General features: G+C 54.6%; 2 protein-coding genes across 3 annotated transcripts; both read right to left on the reverse strand.

Moving 5' to 3' along the window:
* Nucleotides 1-3925: 3925 nt before the first annotated feature.
* Nucleotides 3926-8991, reverse strand: LOC145513962 (uncharacterized). The gene is made up of 3 exons (XM_081511044.1): nt 5541-8991; nt 4829-5141; nt 3926-4521 (listed from the first exon to the last, which is right to left on the reverse strand). The coding sequence occupies exons 1-3, from the start codon at nt 5775-5777 to the stop codon at nt 3950-3952; spliced, it is 1122 nt and encodes a 373-aa protein (XP_081367170.1). The 5' UTR covers nt 5778-8991; the 3' UTR covers nt 3926-3949.
* Nucleotides 8992-11568: 2577 nt separating this feature from the next.
* On the reverse strand, nt 11569-13359 carry LOC145513935 (uncharacterized). 2 transcript variants are annotated; one of them, XM_081510998.1, is made up of 3 exons: nt 13184-13359; nt 12472-12784; nt 11569-12164 (listed from the first exon to the last, which is right to left on the reverse strand). In XM_081510998.1, exons 1-3 carry the CDS (start codon nt 13316-13318, stop codon nt 11593-11595), a joined length of 1020 nt encoding a protein of 339 aa, XP_081367124.1. In that variant the 5' UTR covers nt 13319-13359; the 3' UTR covers nt 11569-11592. The 2 variants fall into 2 exon arrangements, with proteins under 2 accessions (XP_081367124.1, XP_081367123.1); XM_081510997.1 differs by having other exon boundaries at nt 11569-12215.
* Nucleotides 13360-17219: the final 3860 nt, after the last annotated feature.

Genomic DNA, 17219 nt, shown 5'->3' on the forward strand with positions numbered 1-17219 from the left:
GGCTGTGACATCATTTTCCCAATAGGAATTCTTTCAAGCCCTGAGCACAGCTTCTCTTTCCAGTGATTGGTGTGGGCTTGATCTTCTTTCTTCCATCTCTCGCCGTTTTGTGAGAACAGGTCCTTCCTTCCCTTCTGGGTTAGATGGACTCGTGGGTATCACTTCAGTGAATGGCATTGTCAGTGGGGGTGATAATTCCCTTCTCATTGGAAGACTTTGCTGTGAGTATTAGAAGTGCAAGTGATTTCTCTTCCCCTTCCTCCCTGTCCATCTCTCAGAGCCACCGGGAAACAGAGGCCTCATCCAGGGTCACACAGGCCTGAGGGAGTGCAACTAGACTGTTGTTTCTTCAGGCCCTCAGTGCTGGACATCATCCGGGATACTCTGTGTGTGTCTTCCTCAGTCTGGTGTCCCTTCAGACCTTTCCCTAGTTTTCACAGGCTTGTTGTGTTGGTGTTCTTTGTCTGTTTGGAGACACGTCCTTGAGAAGCTTTGTGTTTCCACTCATTCGTCTCGCGATGTATGACCTGTCTTTTGCTTTTGTAATGAGGTCTTTCCCACAGTAGATATCTTTGATTTTGCAAAGTCCACTGTATTCTCTGGGTTGTTTTGTGGACTGCCTTTTAGTTTTGTGTGTGAAGACTCAAAGCACGTGTCCGGTTTCTGCTCATTGTTCTTCTAGATTTGTGACAAGTTTTCATGGAAACTTTGTCTAGGGATAACTGGAAGTGAACTCGGTGTAAGGTGTCAAGCCTCCATCTCCATTCATGTCATGCCCTGCAGTTTCCAATTCCCTGTTCCTGAGTGGTTTTGGAGACCTTGTGGGAAGTTTGGTTGCATCGGAGTTTGCATTTCCACCTTGAGTAGATAGATTCACACTGTTCTGCCCTCAGGGACACTGTCAAGGGGGAGTGAGGAGCAGCCTGCACTTCCAGCAGTGACCACACGGTGGGGCGAGTGCTGCTCTCCCCTCTGGGAGCCCCAGGCCACAGGCATCCCAGTGAGGAGCCAGCTCTGTGCTCAGCTGAAAGGAGTTAGTCTCTCAGGAGCCTCTGAGCCCTTGCCTTTGGATCACCCAGGGTGGGCATTTACTGTGACAGAAAAAAATTGCCCTGAATTCCATGGACGGAAGAGCCTGGCTGTGTAGAGTTCGTGAGTTGCCGTGAATCAGACACAACTGAGGACACAAAAACTCAATAGACTAAAACACTTTTTGGGGGTGGGGGGAGTGAAAGGGGGTGATGTGGGGTTTTTTGTCTTATATAATAGCCAAGGGAAATCTAGTTTAAACCTAAATTCACATAGATGGGAAAGGTATAGCTCTCCGTCACCCTATTAAAAAAAAAAAAAAAAAACGACTTAACTTTTCTGAAAGTTTATTTAGTAGCTTCCTTGAGCAGTTCATTGTGAAGCATTTTTTTTTTTTTCTGTGACATTGGCCTCATTAAAAAGTACGGTTTGCCTTTACTGGATAATTTTGTTCATTGGTTTGTTAGGGAATCTTGGTAATATTTGAGTTTCCTGGGGAGCATGGTCACATGACCTGGCCCTGGCCAATCGGTGCGTTCCACCTCCCTGGCCACTGTGATTGGCTCCGGACTGGGGCAGTGCCCAATCGGGGCCCAGGGCCGGGCCTGACGTTGGAAGCCAGGGGAAGACGAGCTCTCGTCCTGCTGGGGTAGGGGAAGGGGTGGGGCCGGGGGAGGTCAGGCTCCAGCAGTGGGAGGGGCTTGAGGTCCGCCTGCGGCAGTTGGTGACCTTCCTGCTCCCCTCAGGGCAGAGCCGCCGGCCTGAGAATGAGGGCGCTGCTGAGCCCAGGGGCTGGGATGGCCCGTTGCTGCTGTGGTCCCAGAGCTCCACCCGAGACCTGAGGGAGGCCGTCTGCCCGTGAGTCCTCTCCCGCTTGTCTGTCAGCTTGTTTGAAGCATGCTGGGTTTTCTGCCCAGCTGGCTAAGGGGAGTCCCTGGAAATGCAAGGGTGTGGGTTTTGGCAGACTTCAGGGAAGACATGCCAGATGAGCCTGGGAGACTCCAGCTTAATCTGGATTCAGGAGATATCTCTTCGGGCCAGCTAGTAATTGTAGGATAAGCCTAATGAGTCTTCACAGGATGAAGAGAGTAACGTGCCAAGGTAGCAATCGATGTCCTCCTTCGAGAGGATGAAGCTGGTGCTCAGAGAAGGGGGGAACTTGGCCACAGCAAGGAGGTGTGCACCCAGACAGAACCCCCAGATCCGGCCATTTGAGCTCAGGGAGGCCACTGGTGTGGCTTGTCCCTGTGGCAGGGGCCGAGGCACGCAGCCCACCCTGATTCCTGCGGGGGCCTGACTTGGGAAGTGCCATCTGGTAGCTTTGAGACTCACCAAACCAAATTGCACTGGAGAGGGGAAGGACACCTTCCTTCATCCACCCCCCACCCCCGCCGGATTCCCACATACCCTGACCCCTTTCTCTGGATTTCGGAGCCATTTCCAGAGTCCCGCTCATATGACCTCATTCGAAGTGCACTGTGGACGAGCTGCCATCTGCAGCTGCTACCACAGCAGCCAAGGGCTTTAGCTCCCGAGTACCTCCCTTCCTTTGGAACTTGGGGGCCCTCTACTCCCCACTTGCACACCACAGACCTTTGCTGAGGATTGTGGGGACCCTCACTCAGTTTGCAGCACGTTGTAGCCATCCCTGTCCTCTCAATACCTCCCTTGCCACTCAGCTTGTGAGCTCCTTTGGAGCAGCGTGGCCCACCTGGCTGCAACGGAAGAGACACAGCTGACAGGGAAACAACAGCTTAGATCTGACAGCCGGAAAGCTCTGTCAAAAGGGACCTCCCTCTTCACACCGTAGAGGCTGTAGGAGCCGCCAGGGTTTGGGAACCAGTGCTGGGGCCAAAATGACTCCACAGCTGTTTTCCTTCCTGGGGAGGGTTCTGGCTCCAGTGGGAATGGCTCAAGTCTCCTAAGGTTCTGAAAGCCCACTGTGTGCAGATTCACGGTACACAGAGAGGAGAAGGTGGAGTCCTGCCCTGGAGGTGGGCACAGCTCACGGATGAGCCAGGCAGGCAGGCAGGCAGGCAGGGCATGAGAACACCTGAGCTGCCTTCATGAGTGAACGGTGTGGGGGCAGAGGAAGAGAAGCCGGTCTGCTCCCTCATGTGGTGCCCAGGGCAGGTTGTCCCCAGAGGAAACCCTTACGACGGTGAGGACTATCACTGCTGTTTCCCAAGGGGTTCCATCGGTGCGTGTCTTCCCCGGAGCGGTCAGGCCGTCTCTAAAGTACACTGGCCATGGGCATTGCCTCTCCTTGGAACTTCCCATGTGTTTCTCTTTTTTATGGAACAGTGATTTTTCTAGAGGGGTTCTGGGCCACAAGGTTGTTGGGTCATTTTCTAGCCTTCTGTCATGAAGAACGCTTTCCTGGGCGTTGGGGTGGTTTGTTGTTCCAGCTCCCTTTCCTGGCTTCTTTTGGGAGCTGGTGCAACAAGAGGAGCTCAGCCTCTGCCTTCTGGCTGAGATGTCACCCTTCAAACAGCAATGCCTGCCTGGAGATAATGATGGCATTTGCCAAAAGGGCTTCGTTTGGCACATGATATCTTGAAAGGACGTACACCGTCCTTTCAGCTATCAAAGGCTAGTTCAAATGACATAAAAATGAGAACTCTCCAATGGAGTCTTACAGTAGGTGGAGAGTCCGAAAAAAACTCCTTCAGTCATTTCACTGAGAGTCATTGATTGGGGACACCAAGAATATAGGAAGGAATGCAGAAAGAAAAGGTGAAGTTGTGTTCAGGATCGGGGGGAGGGATGAACAGGGCGTGCTTGCCTTGAATCCAGGCTTTGTTGGGGGGTGGGGCATAAAGATCGAACGGGTCTGAAACTACAAAGTGGTGATGGTAACACAGTATCACCAGAGTTACACAACAGTGTTCCCAAATTGCAACAATGATGAAAAAGTTTACTAATCCCAACTTAACCAAGAGAAATACAGGAAACCATACAAAAAATGAAACATCACCAGAAAGGTGGAAACAAACCAAATGCAAAGCAGTTCAGGGGAAAGGAACTCCATGTCCCCTGGGGGCAGACGGAGTTGCCGGCCTCCACGGTGAGCAGACAGGGATGGAGGCTGCAGAGCCGACCGCTCCCCTGGACGTGGTGTTTCCGGCAAGGGCTCTGGGTCTCTGTCCAGAGCGGGGGCTCGTTCTTCCTGCAGGGGCGGGTGAGTCATCGTCGGCGTCTGGGTGTTGCGCGGGAGCCAGGGCAGGCTCTCCCTGCCGAGGCGGTGACTCCGCCTCTGCCTCGGGTTCTCCTGCCAAAGCCCGAGCAGGTACAGGTGCACGTGGAGGTGGAGGTTCTGGCTGAGGGGGTGGGACATCAGTGCCTGGGGCTGGGGGTCCTGCAGGCACGGAGATCCGATCTGCCCGGTGTGCTGGCCAGTACCCAGCTGGCCTGGTGTCTCTGCGAGGGCAAGTCTCGGTTCTCCATCTGGCCTCGGTGGATCCCTGGGTCCTGCACCTGGAGCCACCACCTCTGTAGGGACAGGTCTGGGAAGTAGAGCCTGGTTCCAGTTGGAGGCCAGTGCTAGAGCCGGGGGAGAAGCAAAGTTTGCCCACAGGCCAGCCTTGGCATGTGCGTATCCCGGGACAGAAAGCTTCCAAGAGATTCCCAAAGAATACCCCGGGTCGGATGTCTTTTGGGACTGAAGTGTGCAAGATGGGGGTGGGGGTGTGAGGCCAGCGCTTGCTGCAGGCCCAGCAGCATCTTTCGGGGACTCGTCCCTGTGTAGCTCAGCACCCCCTCCCCACACACTCCCGTGCACCAGCCCCAGCGTCCTCACCTCTGTGCTCTGGCGTGCTGGGCTCCAGGTCCTCCTGCTGCCTCAGAGGCCGGGGTTCTCGGGACTCTGGGTCGGAGCCGGGTGTGCTGAGCTCCGTGGCAGCCTCAGACTGGGCCGCCGGGTGTATCCTGGGCGGTGTCTCGGCAGCAGGCCTTCCCCGCCTCCGCTTCGCCCCCGGTGGGGCTGATGCCTCCGTGGGCACGCTCACCTGGAGCCTGCACTGGGCCTCACGGGCGGGGGGGTGGTGCTCCGACCCCTCCCTCCGGGAGGTGGACGGGGTGTCCCCGTCCTCGGCCTCATCACGTGGGAAGCTCTGCAACGACAGTGACCGTCAGCCAGCCGTGCTGGGAGTTTTCCGAGCTGGGCCTGGCCAGTGGAGCCGCTGCTTCTGCCTGCTCGAACTTCTCTTCCCAGAAGGGTCAGAGACGTGTGTCTGCTCAGATCCCCACCCGGGAGGAAAGAGACCCACCTGAGGGTGTGAGGTCAGCCTGGGCGGCCGGCGCTGCCCGCACTCTCCCCATCCCACCCAGCCTGCTCTCCCCTGGGGTGTGGACACAACTTGTCCACAGGCTTCTGACCCCACATCCGCCTGGGCTTCCTTGAGGGAGACACACCCCGAGAAACCCGCATCCACACACACAGGCAAAGGACCCGGTGTTTCCGGGTGGCATGGGAGAGGTGGCCTGGCCCCGCCTGGGGCTCCCCGTGTTACCTTTCTGTTTCTCCGGGCAAAGGGCCAGAGGCCTCTCGGGGGTGCCCTGAGCCAGCGTCGACAGGGTGCCCACGCACACTGCCTGTGAGCTTTCCTGAGGCCCCGGCCTCTGGGCAGGGGCAAACAGCAGAACATCCTGGCAGCAAGTGATCTGGCTGGGGGCTCCTCTCCGCTCTGGAGGCCTGGATACCCGGGTTGCGGGTTCTGTTGGGTTCTGTTGCCGGCAGGTGACATCATTTCCTGGGGTTCGTGCTGAGGTCCCTTCCCCAAAACTTCCCAAGGGAATCTCTGGGTTTCTGACTGCTCGACCACCCCCCTTAGGCCATGTGCAGGCACAGTGACAGCCACACAGCCCAGCCCACAGCCCTGGGGAGGCCTGGGTGCAGCCAGGGCCTGAGCTCCGAGGACCCCGCTGCTCTCAGACCAGGCTCCTTCTTCTCATAAGTGGTGTGGCCCTGGACAAGCATATGCCCCTCAGGGTTTCCCCAGTCTCTCCATCTGCAGAGTGGGGGTCATTCTCCCATCTGTTTCCTAGGTCTGTCGGCCTACGAGCAGCTCCATGCCTCTCCACCTGGGGCCGATATCACGTGGAGCTTGTGCGCTGAGACTTCAGAAAGAAAGACGCCATCCAGGGCTGACACAGCACAGAATGGGGCAGAACGAGGCCTGGATGCGCCGTGGTACCCAGGAAAAGGCACTCCCCCTCCTGACTGTTTTGAGACCCCGCATGCAAGTTGGAGGACCGAAAGGAAGACTCGAAGGTCTCCCTCTCTTATAGAAAAGAGTAGCCAACTTTCTGGTCCTCTGTTTCCATTGAGATTCTGTTCAAGTGTCCCAGCTCGGCTTCTGCGGGTGGCTGAGCTTCTAATGGCTCCCTGCGTTCTTGTCTTTTCCTCTCCAAACCTTCCGTCCTTTTCCCCCTTCTGGGGTGGATGGGCGCTGTCATTGCTTCTACCTTCGAGACAGATTGATGAAAAGTCTGGACCATCGACTCCTTTCCTCTCTTTGGTTCCGTGTCTCTCTCTGGCTGTGTCCCTCTCTTTTCCTTTCTCGATTCAGTCTGTGCCTTCCTCTTTCTCTCTCGTGTGTGGATGGATGGATGCTAGGAATGCCCATGTATATGATTAGATGAGGGTTATGTTTTAGGGATAGGTTAGAGGGAGAGAAAGGCTTTAGGTCGGAGTTGGTCATGGGGGAAGGGTCAAGGGTGGTGGTGGTGTTTCTTGGAATCTGAGTGCTGTGCATTCTTCGTCTCTTTCCATATGAACCCCTTCTCAGATACACCACTTGCAAGGAGTCTCTCATGTTCCGTTTCCTATCTTTTGCATTTGTGAATGCTTAGCTTCTCTGTTGTGAAGAGGTTCCATTGGATGGAAACCCATTGGTGTACTTGGTTTCCCTCTTCCCCTTACTTGAAGAGACCCATTTCTACCTCCGCCCAGCAAATGGCAAGGAGACTCTGATGTTAAGGAGCCTTTGACCTACGCTTCTTTCTAGCTATCTCATGACATCAGTCTTTAGGGTGAGGTTTTTCCCCGATATTGAGGTGGTGTGAGATCAAAACCAATAGCGTTCTTCAGATGTAGCTGTCTGGTTTTCCCATGGACATTGATTGAAGAGGCTTTCTTGTTCCCATTTGGATATTCTCCCCTTCTGTGTCAGAGATGAGTTGACCATGGATGCCGGGGTTTGTTTCTGGACCCTCAACTTTATTCCATCGATCTGGATCTGTGTGTGTTGTTGTATTCCCAATAGCATACCGTCCTGCTGCTGCCGCTGCGGCTAAGTCACTTCAGTCGTGTCTGACTCTGCGCGACCCCATGGCCTGCAGCCTACCAGGCTCCTCCGTCCAGGGCATTTTCCAGGCAAGAGTACTGGAGTGGGTCGCCATCGCCTTCTCCGATACTCTCCTGAGGATCCTAGTTTGGTCGTCTAATTTCCTTTCACACAACCTTGGATGTCCGTATCGGGGCTTTTTCGTCGGATTGTATTGACAATTTAGGCTCTTTTCTGTTTCCGTAACCCCTTTTGCAATTCTTTGTTCGGTGCGAAAATGCATTGGCATTTTGGGAGGAATAGCATCGAAGCTGTGGATTGCCTTGTGGGGCTGTGACATCATTTTCCCAATAGGAATTCTTTCAAGCCCTGAGCACAGCTTCTCTTTCCAGTGATTGGTGTGGGCTTGATCTTCTTTCTTCCATCTCTCGCCGTTTTGTGAGAACAGGTCCTTCCTTCCCTTCTGGGTTAGATGGACTCGTGGGTATCACTTCAGTGAATGGCATTGTCAGTGGGGGTAATAATTCCCTTCTCATTGGAAGACTTTGCTGTGAGTATTAGAAGTGCAAGTGATTTCTCTTCCCCTTCCTCCCTGTCCATCTCTCAGAGCCACCGGGAAACAGAGGCCTCATCCAGGGTCACACAGGCCTGAGGGAGTGCAACTAGACTGTTGTTTCTTCAGGCCCTCAGTGCTGGACATCATCCGGGATACTCTGTGTGTGTCTTCCTCAGTCTGGTGTCCCTTCAGACCTTTCCCTAGTTTTCACAGGCTTGTTGTGTTGGTGTTCTTTGTCTGTTTGGAGACACGTCCTTGAGAAGCTTTGTGTTTCCACTCATTCGTCTCGCGATGTATGACCTGTCTTTTGCTTTTGTAATGAGGTCTTTCCCACAGTAGATATCTTTGATTTTGCAAAGTCCACTGTATTCTCTGGGTTGTTTTGTGGACTGCCTTTTAGTTTTGTGTGTGAAGACTCAAAGCACGTGTCCGGTTTCTGCTCATTGTTCTTCTAGATTTGTGACAAGTTTTCATGGAAACTTTGTCTAGGGATAACTGGAAGTGAACTCGGTGTAAGGTGTCAAGCCTCCATCTCCATTCATGTCATGCCCTGCAGTTTCCAATTCCCTGTTCCTGAGTGGTTTTGGAGACCTTGTGGGAAGTTTGGTTGCATCGGAGTTTGCATTTCCACCTTGAGTAGATAGATTCACACTGTTCTGCCCTCAGGGACACTGTCAAGGGGGAGTGAGGAGCAGCCTGCACTTCCAGCAGTGACCACACGGTGGGGCGAGTGCTGCTCTCCCCTCTGGGAGCCCCAGGCCACAGGCATCCCAGTGAGGAGCCAGCTCTGTGCTCAGCTGAAAGGAGTTAGTCTCTCAGGAGCCTCTGAGCCCTTGCCTTTGGATCACCCAGGGTGGGCATTTACTGTGACAGAAAAAAATTGCCCTGAATTCCATGGACGGAAGAGCCTGGCTGTGTAGAGTTCGTGAGTTGCCGTGAATCAGACACAACTGAGGACACAAAAACTCAATAGACTAAAACACTTTTTGGGGGTGGGGGGAGTGAAAGGGGGTGATGTGGGGTTTTTTGTCTTATATAATAGCCAAGGGAAATCTAGTTTAAACCTAAATTCACATAGATGGGAAAGGTATAGCTCTCCGTCACCCTATTAAAAAAAAAAAAAAAACGACTTAACTTTTCTGAAAGTTTATTTAGTAGCTTCCTTGAGCAGTTCATTGTGAAGCATTTTTTTTTTTTTCTGTGACATTGGCCTCATTAAAAAGTACGGTTTGCCTTTACTGGATAATTTTGTTCATTGGTTTGTTAGGGAATCTTGGTAATATTTGAGTTTCCTGGGGAGCATGGTCACATGACCTGGCCCTGGCCAATCGGTGCGTTCCACCTCCCTGGCCACTGTGATTGGCTCCGGACTGGGGCAGTGCCCAATCGGGGCCCAGGGCCGGGCCTCACGTTGGAAGCCAGGGGAAGACGAGCTCTCGTCCTGCTGGGGTAGGGGAAGGGGTGGGGCCGGGGGAGGTCAGGCTCCAGCAGTGGGAGGGGCTTGAGGTCCGCCTGCGGCAGTTGGTGACCTTCCTGCTCCCCTCAGGGCAGAGCCGCCGGCCTGAGAATGAGGGCGCTGCTGAGCCCAGGGGCTGGGATGGCCCGTTGCTGCTGTGGTCCCAGAGCTCCACCCGAGACCTGAGGGAGGCCGTCTGCCCGTGAGTCCTCTCCCGCTTGTCTGTCAGCTTGTTTGAAGCATGCTGGGTTTTCTGCCCAGCTGGCTAAGGGGAGTCCCTGGAAATGCAAGGGTGTGGGTTTTGGCAGACTTCAGGGAAGACATGCCAGATGAGCCTGGGAGACTCCAGCTTAATCTGGATTCAGGAGATATCTCTTCGGGCCAGCTAGTAATTGTAGGATAAGCCTAATGAGTCTTCACAGGATGAAGAGAGTAACGTGCCAAGGTAGCAATCGATGTCCTCCTTCGAGAGGATGAAGCTGGTGCTCAGAGAAGGGGGGAACTTGGCCACAGCAAGGAGGTGTGCACCCAGACAGAACCCCCAGATCCGGCCATTTGAGCTCAGGGAGGCCACTGGTGTGGCTTGTCCCTGTGGCAGGGGCCGAGGCACGCAGCCCACCCTGATTCCTGCGGGGGCCTGACTTGGGAAGTGCCATCTGGTAGCTTTGAGACTCACCAAACCAAATTGCACTGGAGAGGGGAAGGACACCTTCCTTCATCCACCCCCCACCCCCGCCGGATTCCCACATACCCTGACCCCTTTCTCTGGATTTCGGAGCCATTTCCAGAGTCCCGCTCATATGACCTCATTCGAAGTGCACTGTGGACGAGCTGCCATCTGCAGCTGCTACCACAGCAGCCAAGGGCTTTAGCTCCCGAGTACCTCCCTTCCTTTGGAACTTGGGGGCCCTCTACTCCCCACTTGCACACCACAGACCTTTGCTGAGGATTGTGGGGACCCTCACTCAGTTTGCAGCACGTTGTAGCCATCCCTGTCCTCTCAATACCTCCCTTGCCACTCAGCTTGTGAGCTCCTTTGGAGCAGCGTGGCCCACCTGGCTGCAACGGAAGAGACACAGCTGACAGGGAAACAACAGCTTAGATCTGACAGCCGGAAAGCTCTGTCAAAAGGGACCTCCCTCTTCACACCGTAGAGGCTGTAGGAGCCGCCAGGGTTTGGGAACCAGTGCTGGGGCCAAAATGACTCCACAGCTGTTTTCCTTCCTGGGGAGGGTTCTGGCTCCAGTGGGAATGGCTCAAGTCTCCTAAGGTTCTGAAAGCCCACTGTGTGCAGATTCACGGTACACAGAGAGGAGAAGGTGGAGTCCTGCCCTGGAGGTGGGCACAGCTCACGGATGAGCCAGGCAGGCAGGCAGGCAGGCAGGGCATGAGAACACCTGAGCTGCCTTCATGAGTGAATGGTGTGGGGGCAGAGGAAGAGAAGCCGGTCTGCTCCCTCATGTGGTGCCCAGGGCAGGTTGTCCCCAGAGGAAACCCTTACGACGGTGAGGACTATCACTGCTGTTTCCCAAGGGGTTCCGTCGGTGCGTGTCTTCCCCGGAGCGGTCAGGCCGTCTCTAAAGTACACTGGCCATGGGCATTGCCTCTCCTTGGAACTTCCCATGTGTTTCTCTTTTTTATGGAACAGTGATTTTTCTAGAGGGGTTCTGGGCCACAAGGTTGTTGGGTCATTTTCTAGCCTTCTGTCGTGAAGAACGCTTTCCTGGGCGTTGGGGTGGTTTGTTGTTCCAGCTCCCTTTCCTGGCTTCTTTTGGGAGCTGGTGCAACAAGAGGATCTCAGCCTCTGCCTTCTGGCTGAGATGTCACCCTTCAAACAGCAATGCCTGCCTGGAGATAATGATGGCATTTGCCAAAAGGGCTTCGTTTGGCACATGATATCTTGAAAGGACGTACACCGTCCTTTCAGCTATCAAAGGCTAGTTCAAATGACATAAAAATGAGAACTCTCCAATGGAGTCTTACAGTAGGTGGAGAGTCCGAAAAAAACTCCTTCAGTCATTTCACTGAGAGTCATTGATTGGGGACACCAAGAATATAGGAAGGAATGCAGAAAGAAAAGGTGAAGTTGTGTTCAGGATCGGGGGGAGGGATGAACAGGGCGTGCTTGCCTTGAATCCAGGCTTTGTTGGGGGGTGGGGCATAAAGATCGAACGGGTCTGAAACTACAAAGTGGTGATGGTAACACAGTATCACCAGAGTTACACAACAGTGTTCCCAAATTGCAACAATGATGAAAAAGTTTACTAATCCCAACTTAACCAAGAGAAATACAGGAAACCATACAAAAAATGAAACATCACCAGAAAGGTGGAAACAAACCAAATGCAAAGCAGTTCAGGGGAAAGGAACTCCATGTCCCCTGGGGGCAGACGGAGTTGCCGGCCTCCACGGTGAGCAGACAGGGATGGAGGCTGCAGAGCCGACCGCTCCCCTGGACGTGGTGTTTCCGGCAAGGGCTCTGGGTCTCTGTCCAGAGCGGGGGCTCGTTCTTCCTGCAGGGGCGGGTGAGTCATCGTCGGCGTCTGGGTGTTGCGCGGGAGCCAGGGCAGGCTCTCCCTGCCGAGGCGGTGACTCCTCCTCTGCCTCGGGTTCTCCTGCCAAAGCCCGAGCAGGTACAGGTGCACGTGGAGGTGGAGGTTCTGGCTGAGGGGGTGGGACATCAGTGCCTGGGGCTGGGGGTCCTGCAGGCACGGAGATCCGATCTGCCCGGTGTGCTGGCCAGTACCCAGCTGGCCTGGTGTCTCTGCGAGGGCAAGTCTCGGTTCTCCATCTGGCCTCGGTGGATCCCTGGGTCCTGCACCTGGAGCCACCACCTCTGTAGGGACAGGTCTGGGAAGTAGAGCCTGGTTCCAGTTGGAGGCCAGTGCTAGAGCCGGGGGAGAAGCAAAGTTTGCCCACAGGCCAGCCTTGGCATGTGCGTATCCCGGGACAGAAAGCTTCCAAGAGATTCCCAAAGAATACCCCGGGTCGGATGTCTTTTGGGACTGAAGTGTGCAAGATGGGGGTGGGGGTGTGAGGCCAGCGCTTGCTGCAGGCCCAGCAGCATCTTTCGGGGACTCGTCCCTGTGTAGCTCAGCACCCCCTCCCCACACACTCCCGTGCACCAGCCCCAGCGTCCTCACCTCTGTGCTCTGGCGTGCTGGGCTCCAGGTCCTCCTGCTGCCTCAGAGGCCGGGGTTCTCGGGACTCTGGGTCGGAGCCGGGTGTGCTGAGCTCCGTGGCAGCCTCAGACTGGGCCGCCGGGTGTATCCTGGGCGGTGTCTCGGCAGCAGGCCTTCCCCGCCTCCGCTTCGCCCCCGGTGGGGCTGATGCCTCCGTGGGCACGCTCACCTGGAGCCTGCACTGGGCCTCACGGGCGGGGGGGTGGTGCTCCGACCCCTCCCTCCGGGAGGTGGACGGGGTGTCCCCGTCCTCGGCCTCATCACGTGGGAAGCTCTGCAACGACAGTGACCGTCAGCCAGCCGTGCTGGGAGTTTTCCGAGCTGGGCCTGGCCAGTGGAGCCGCTGCTTCTGCCTGCTCGAACTTCTCTTCCCAGAAGGGTCAGAGACGTGTGTCTGCTCAGATCCCCACCCGGGAGGAAAGAGACCCACCTGAGGGTGTGAGGTCAGCCTGGGCGGCCGGCGCTGCCCGCACTCTCCCCATCCCACCCAGCCTGCTCTCCCCTGGGGTGTGGACACAACTTGTCCACAGGCTTCTGACCCCACATCCGCCTGGGCTTCCTTGAGGGAGACACACCCCGAGAAACCCGCATCCACACACACAGGCAAAGGACCCGGTGTTTCCGGGTGGCATGGGAGAGGTGGCCTGGCCCCGCCTGGGGCTCCCCGTGTTACCTTTCTGTTTCTCCGGGCAAAGGGCCAGAGGCCTCTCGGGGGTGCCCTGAGCCAACGTCGACAGGGTGCCCACGCACACTGCCTGTGAGCTTTCCTGAGGCCCCGGCCTCTGGGCAGGGGCAAACAGCAGAACATCCTGGCAGCAAGTGATCTGGCTGGGGGCTCCTCTCCGCTCTGGAGGCCTGGATACCCGGGTTGCGGGTTCTGTTGGGTTCTGTTGCCGGCAGGTGACATCATTTCCTGGGGTTCGTGCTGAGGTCCCTTCCCCAAAACTTCCCAAGGGAATCTCTGGGTTTCTGACTGCTCGACCACCCCCCTTAGGCCATGTGCAGGCACAGTGACAGCCACACAGCCCAGCCCACAGCCCTGGGGAGGCCTGGGTGCAGCCAGGGCCTGAGCTCCGAGGACCCCGCTGCTCTCAGACCAGGCTCCTTCTTCTCATAAGTGGTGTGGCCCTGGACAAGCATATGCCCCTCAGGGTTTCCCCAGTCTCTCCATCTGCAGAGTGGGGGTCATTCTCCCATCTGTTTCCTAGGTCTGTCGGCCTACGAGCAGCTCCATGCCTCTCCACCTGGGGCCGATATCACGTGGAGCTTGTGCGCTGAGACTTCAGAAAGAAAGACGCCATCCAGGGCTGACACAGCACAGAATGGGGCAGAACGAGGCCTGGATGCGCCGTGGTACCCAGGAAAAGGCACTCCCCCTCCTGACTGTTTTGAGACCCCGCATGCAAGTTGGAGGACCGAAAGGAAGACTCGAAGGTCTCCCTCTCTTATAGAAAAGAGTAGCCAACTTTCTGGTCCTCTGTTTCCATTGAGATTCTGTTCAAGTGTCCCAGCTCGGCTTCTGCGGGTGGCTGAGCTTCTAATGGCTCCCTGCGTTCTTGTCTTTTCCTCTCCAAACCTTCCGTCCTTTTCCCCCTTCTGGGGTGGATGGGCGCTGTCATTGCTTCTACCTTCGAGACAGATTGATGAAAAGTCTGGACCATCGACTCCTTTCCTCTCTTTGGTTCCGTGTCTCTCTCTGGCTGTGTCCCTCTCTTTTCCTTTCTCGATTCAGTCTGTGCCTTCCTCTTTCTCTCTCGTGTGTGGATGGATGGATGCTAGGAATGCCCATGTATATGATTAGATGAGGGTTATGTTTTAGGGATAGGTTAGAGGGAGAGAAAGGCTTTAGGTCGGAGTTGGTCATGGGGGAAGGGTCAAGGGTGGTGGTGGTGTTTCTTGGAATCTGAGTGCTGTGCATTCTTCGTCTCTTTCCATATGAACCCCTTCTCAGATACACCACTTGCAAGGAGTCTCTCATGTTCCGTTTCCTATCTTTTGCATTTGTGAATGCTTAGCTTCTCTGTTGTGAAGAGGTTCCATTGGATGGAAACCCATTGGTGTACTTGGTTTCCCTCTTCCCCTTACTTGAAGAGACCCATTTCTACCTCCGCCCAGCAAATGGCAAGGAGACTCTGATGTTAAGGAGCCTTTGACCTACGCTTCTTTCTAGCTATCTCATGACATCAGTCTTTAGGGTGAGGTTTTTCCCCGATATTGAGGTGGTGTGAGATCAAAACCAATAGCGTTCTTCAGATGTAGCTGTCTGGTTTTCCCATGGACATTGATTGAAGAGGCTTTCTTGTTCCCATTTGGATATTCTCCCCTTCTGTGTCAGAGATGAGTTGACCATGGATGCCGGGGTTTGTTTCTGGACCCTCAACTTTATTCCATCGATCTGGATCTGTGTGTGTTGTTGTATTCCCAATAGCATACCGTCCTGCTGCTGCCGCTGCGGCTAAGTCACTTCAGTCGTGTCTGACTCTGCGCGACCCCATGGCCTGCAGCCTACCAGGCTCCTCCGTCCAGGGCATTTTCCAGGCAAGAGTACTGGAGTGGGTCGCCATCGCCTTCTCCGATACTCTCCTGAGGATCCTAGTTTGGTCGTCTAATTTCCTTTCACACAACCTTGGATGTCCGTATCGGGGCTTTTTCGTCGGATTGTATTGACAATTTAGGCTCTTTTCTGTTTCCGTAACCCCTTTTGCAATTCTTTGTTCGGTGCGAAAATGCATTGGCATTTTGGGAGGAATAGCATCGAAGCTGTGGATTGCCTTGTGGGGCTGTGACATCATTTTCCCAATAGGAATTCTTTCAAGCCCTGAGCACAGCTTCTCTTTCCAGTGATTGGTGTGGGCTTGATCTTCTTTCTTCCATCTCTCGCCGTTTTGTGAGAACAGGTCCTTCCTTCCCTTCTGGGTTAGATGGACTCGTGGGTATCACTTCAGTGAATGGCATTGTCAGTGGGGGTGATAATTCCCTTCTCATTGGAAGACTTTGCTGTGAGTATTAGAAGTGCAAGTGATTTCTCTTCCCCTTCCTCCCTGTCCATCTCTCAGAGCCACCGGGAAACAGAGGCCTCATCCAGGGTCACACAGGCCTGAGGGAGTGCAACTAGACTGTTGTTTCTTCAGGCCCTCAGTGCTGGACATCATCCGGGATACTCTGTGTGTGTCTTCCTCAGTCTGGTGTCCCTTCAGACCTTTCCCTAGTTTTCACAGGCTTGTTGTGTTGGTGTTCTTTGTCTGTTTGGAGACACGTCCTTGAGAAGCTTTGTGTTTCCACTCATTCGTCTCGCGATGTATGACCTGTCTTTTGCTTTTGTAATGAGGTCTTGCCCACAGTAGATATCTTTGATTTTGCAAAGTCCACTGTATTCTCTGGGTTGTTTTGTGGACTGCCTTTTAGTTTTGTGTGTGAAGACTCAAAGCACGTGTCCGGTTTCTGCTCATTGTTCTTCTAGATTTGTGACAAGTTTTCATGGAAACTTTGTCTAGGGATAACTGGAAGTGAACTCGGTGTAAGGTGTCAAGCCTCCATCTCCATTCATGTCATGCCCTGCAGTTTCCAATTCCCTGTTCCTGAGTGGTTTTGGAGACCTTGTGGGAAGTTTGGTTGCATCGGAGTTTGCATTTCCACCTTGAGTAGATAGATTCACACTGTTCTGCCCTCAGGGACACTGTCAAGGGGGAGTGAGGAGCAGCCTGCACTTCCAGCAGTGACCACACGGTGGGGCGAGTGCTGCTCTCCCCTCTGGGAGCCCCAGGCCACAGGCATCCCAGTGAGGAGCCAGCTCTGTGCTCAGCTGAAAGGAGTTAGTCTCTCAGGAGCCTCTGAGCCCTTGCCTTTGGATCACCCAGGGTGGGCATTTACTGTGACAGAAAAAAATTGCCCTGAATTCCATGGACGGAAGAGCCTGGCTGTGTAGAGTTCGTGAGTTGCCGTGAATCAGACACAACTGAGGACACAAAAACTCAATAGACTAAAACACTTTTTGGGGGTGGGGGGAGTGAAAGGGGGTGATGTGGGGTTTTTTGTCTTATATAATAGCCAAGGGAAATCTAGTTTAAACCTAAATTCACATAGATGGGAAAGGTATAGCTCTCCGTCACCCTATTAAAAAAAAAAAAAAAAGACTTAACTTTTCTGAAAGTTTATTTAGTAGCTTCCTTGAGCAGTTCATTGTGAAGCATTTTTTTTTTTTTTTCTGTGACATTGGCCTCATTAAAAAGTACGGTTTGCCTTTACTGGATAATTTTGTTCATTGGTTTGTTAGGGAATCTTGGTAATATTTGAGTTTCCTGGGGAGCATGGTCACATGACCTGGCCCTGGCCAATCGGTGCATTCCACCTCCCTGGCCACTGTGATTGGCTCCGGACTGGGGCAGTGCCCAATCGGGGCCCAGGGCCGGGCCTCACGTTGGAAGCCAGGGGAAGACGAGCTCTCGTCCTGCTGGGGTAGGGGAAGGGGTGGGGCCGGGGGAGGTCAGGCTCCAGCAGTGGGAGGGGCTTGAGGTCCGCCTGCGGCAGTTGGTGACCTTCCTGCTCCCCTCAGGGCAGAGCCGCCGGCCTGAGAATGAGGGCGCTGCTGAGCCCAGGGGCTGGGATGGCCCGTTGCTGCTGTGGTCCCAGAGCTCCACCCGAGACCTGAGGGAGGCCGTCTGCCCGTGAGTCCTCTCCCGCTTGTCTGTCAGCTTGTTTGAAGCATGCTG

This window comes from Giraffa tippelskirchi, chromosome 7, assembly GCF_054371585.1.
Source record: "Giraffa tippelskirchi isolate mGirTip1 chromosome 7, T2T-mGirTip1v1.2.pri, whole genome shotgun sequence".
NCBI classification, from domain to species: domain Eukaryota; kingdom Metazoa; phylum Chordata; class Mammalia; order Artiodactyla; family Giraffidae; genus Giraffa; species Giraffa tippelskirchi.

Bases quoted from the DNA above. Each gene is read 5' to 3' on its own strand.
- LOC145513962 (XM_081511044.1), bottom strand. From the start codon at position 5,777: ATGATGTCACCTGCCGGCAACAGAACCCAACAGAACCCGCAACCCGGG. The intron at 5,142-5,540 runs GTAACACGGGGA...CTGTCGTTGCAG, and splicing joins TTGCCCGGAGAAACAGAAAG to AGCTTCCCACGTGATGAGGC. The intron at 4,522-4,828 runs GTGAGGACGCTG...CTGTCCCTACAG, and splicing joins CAGCACGCCAGAGCACAGAG to AGGTGGTGGCTCCAGGTGCA.
- LOC145513935 (XM_081510997.1), bottom strand. From the start codon at position 13,318: ATGTTCTGCTGTTTGCCCCTGCCCAGAGGCCGGGGCCTCAGGAAAGCT. The intron at 12,785-13,183 runs GTAACACGGGGA...CTGTCGTTGCAG, and splicing joins TTGCCCGGAGAAACAGAAAG to AGCTTCCCACGTGATGAGGC. The intron at 12,216-12,471 runs GTGAGGACGCTG...CCCCGGCTCTAG, and splicing joins CAGCACGCCAGAGCACAGAG to CACTGGCCTCCAACTGGAAC.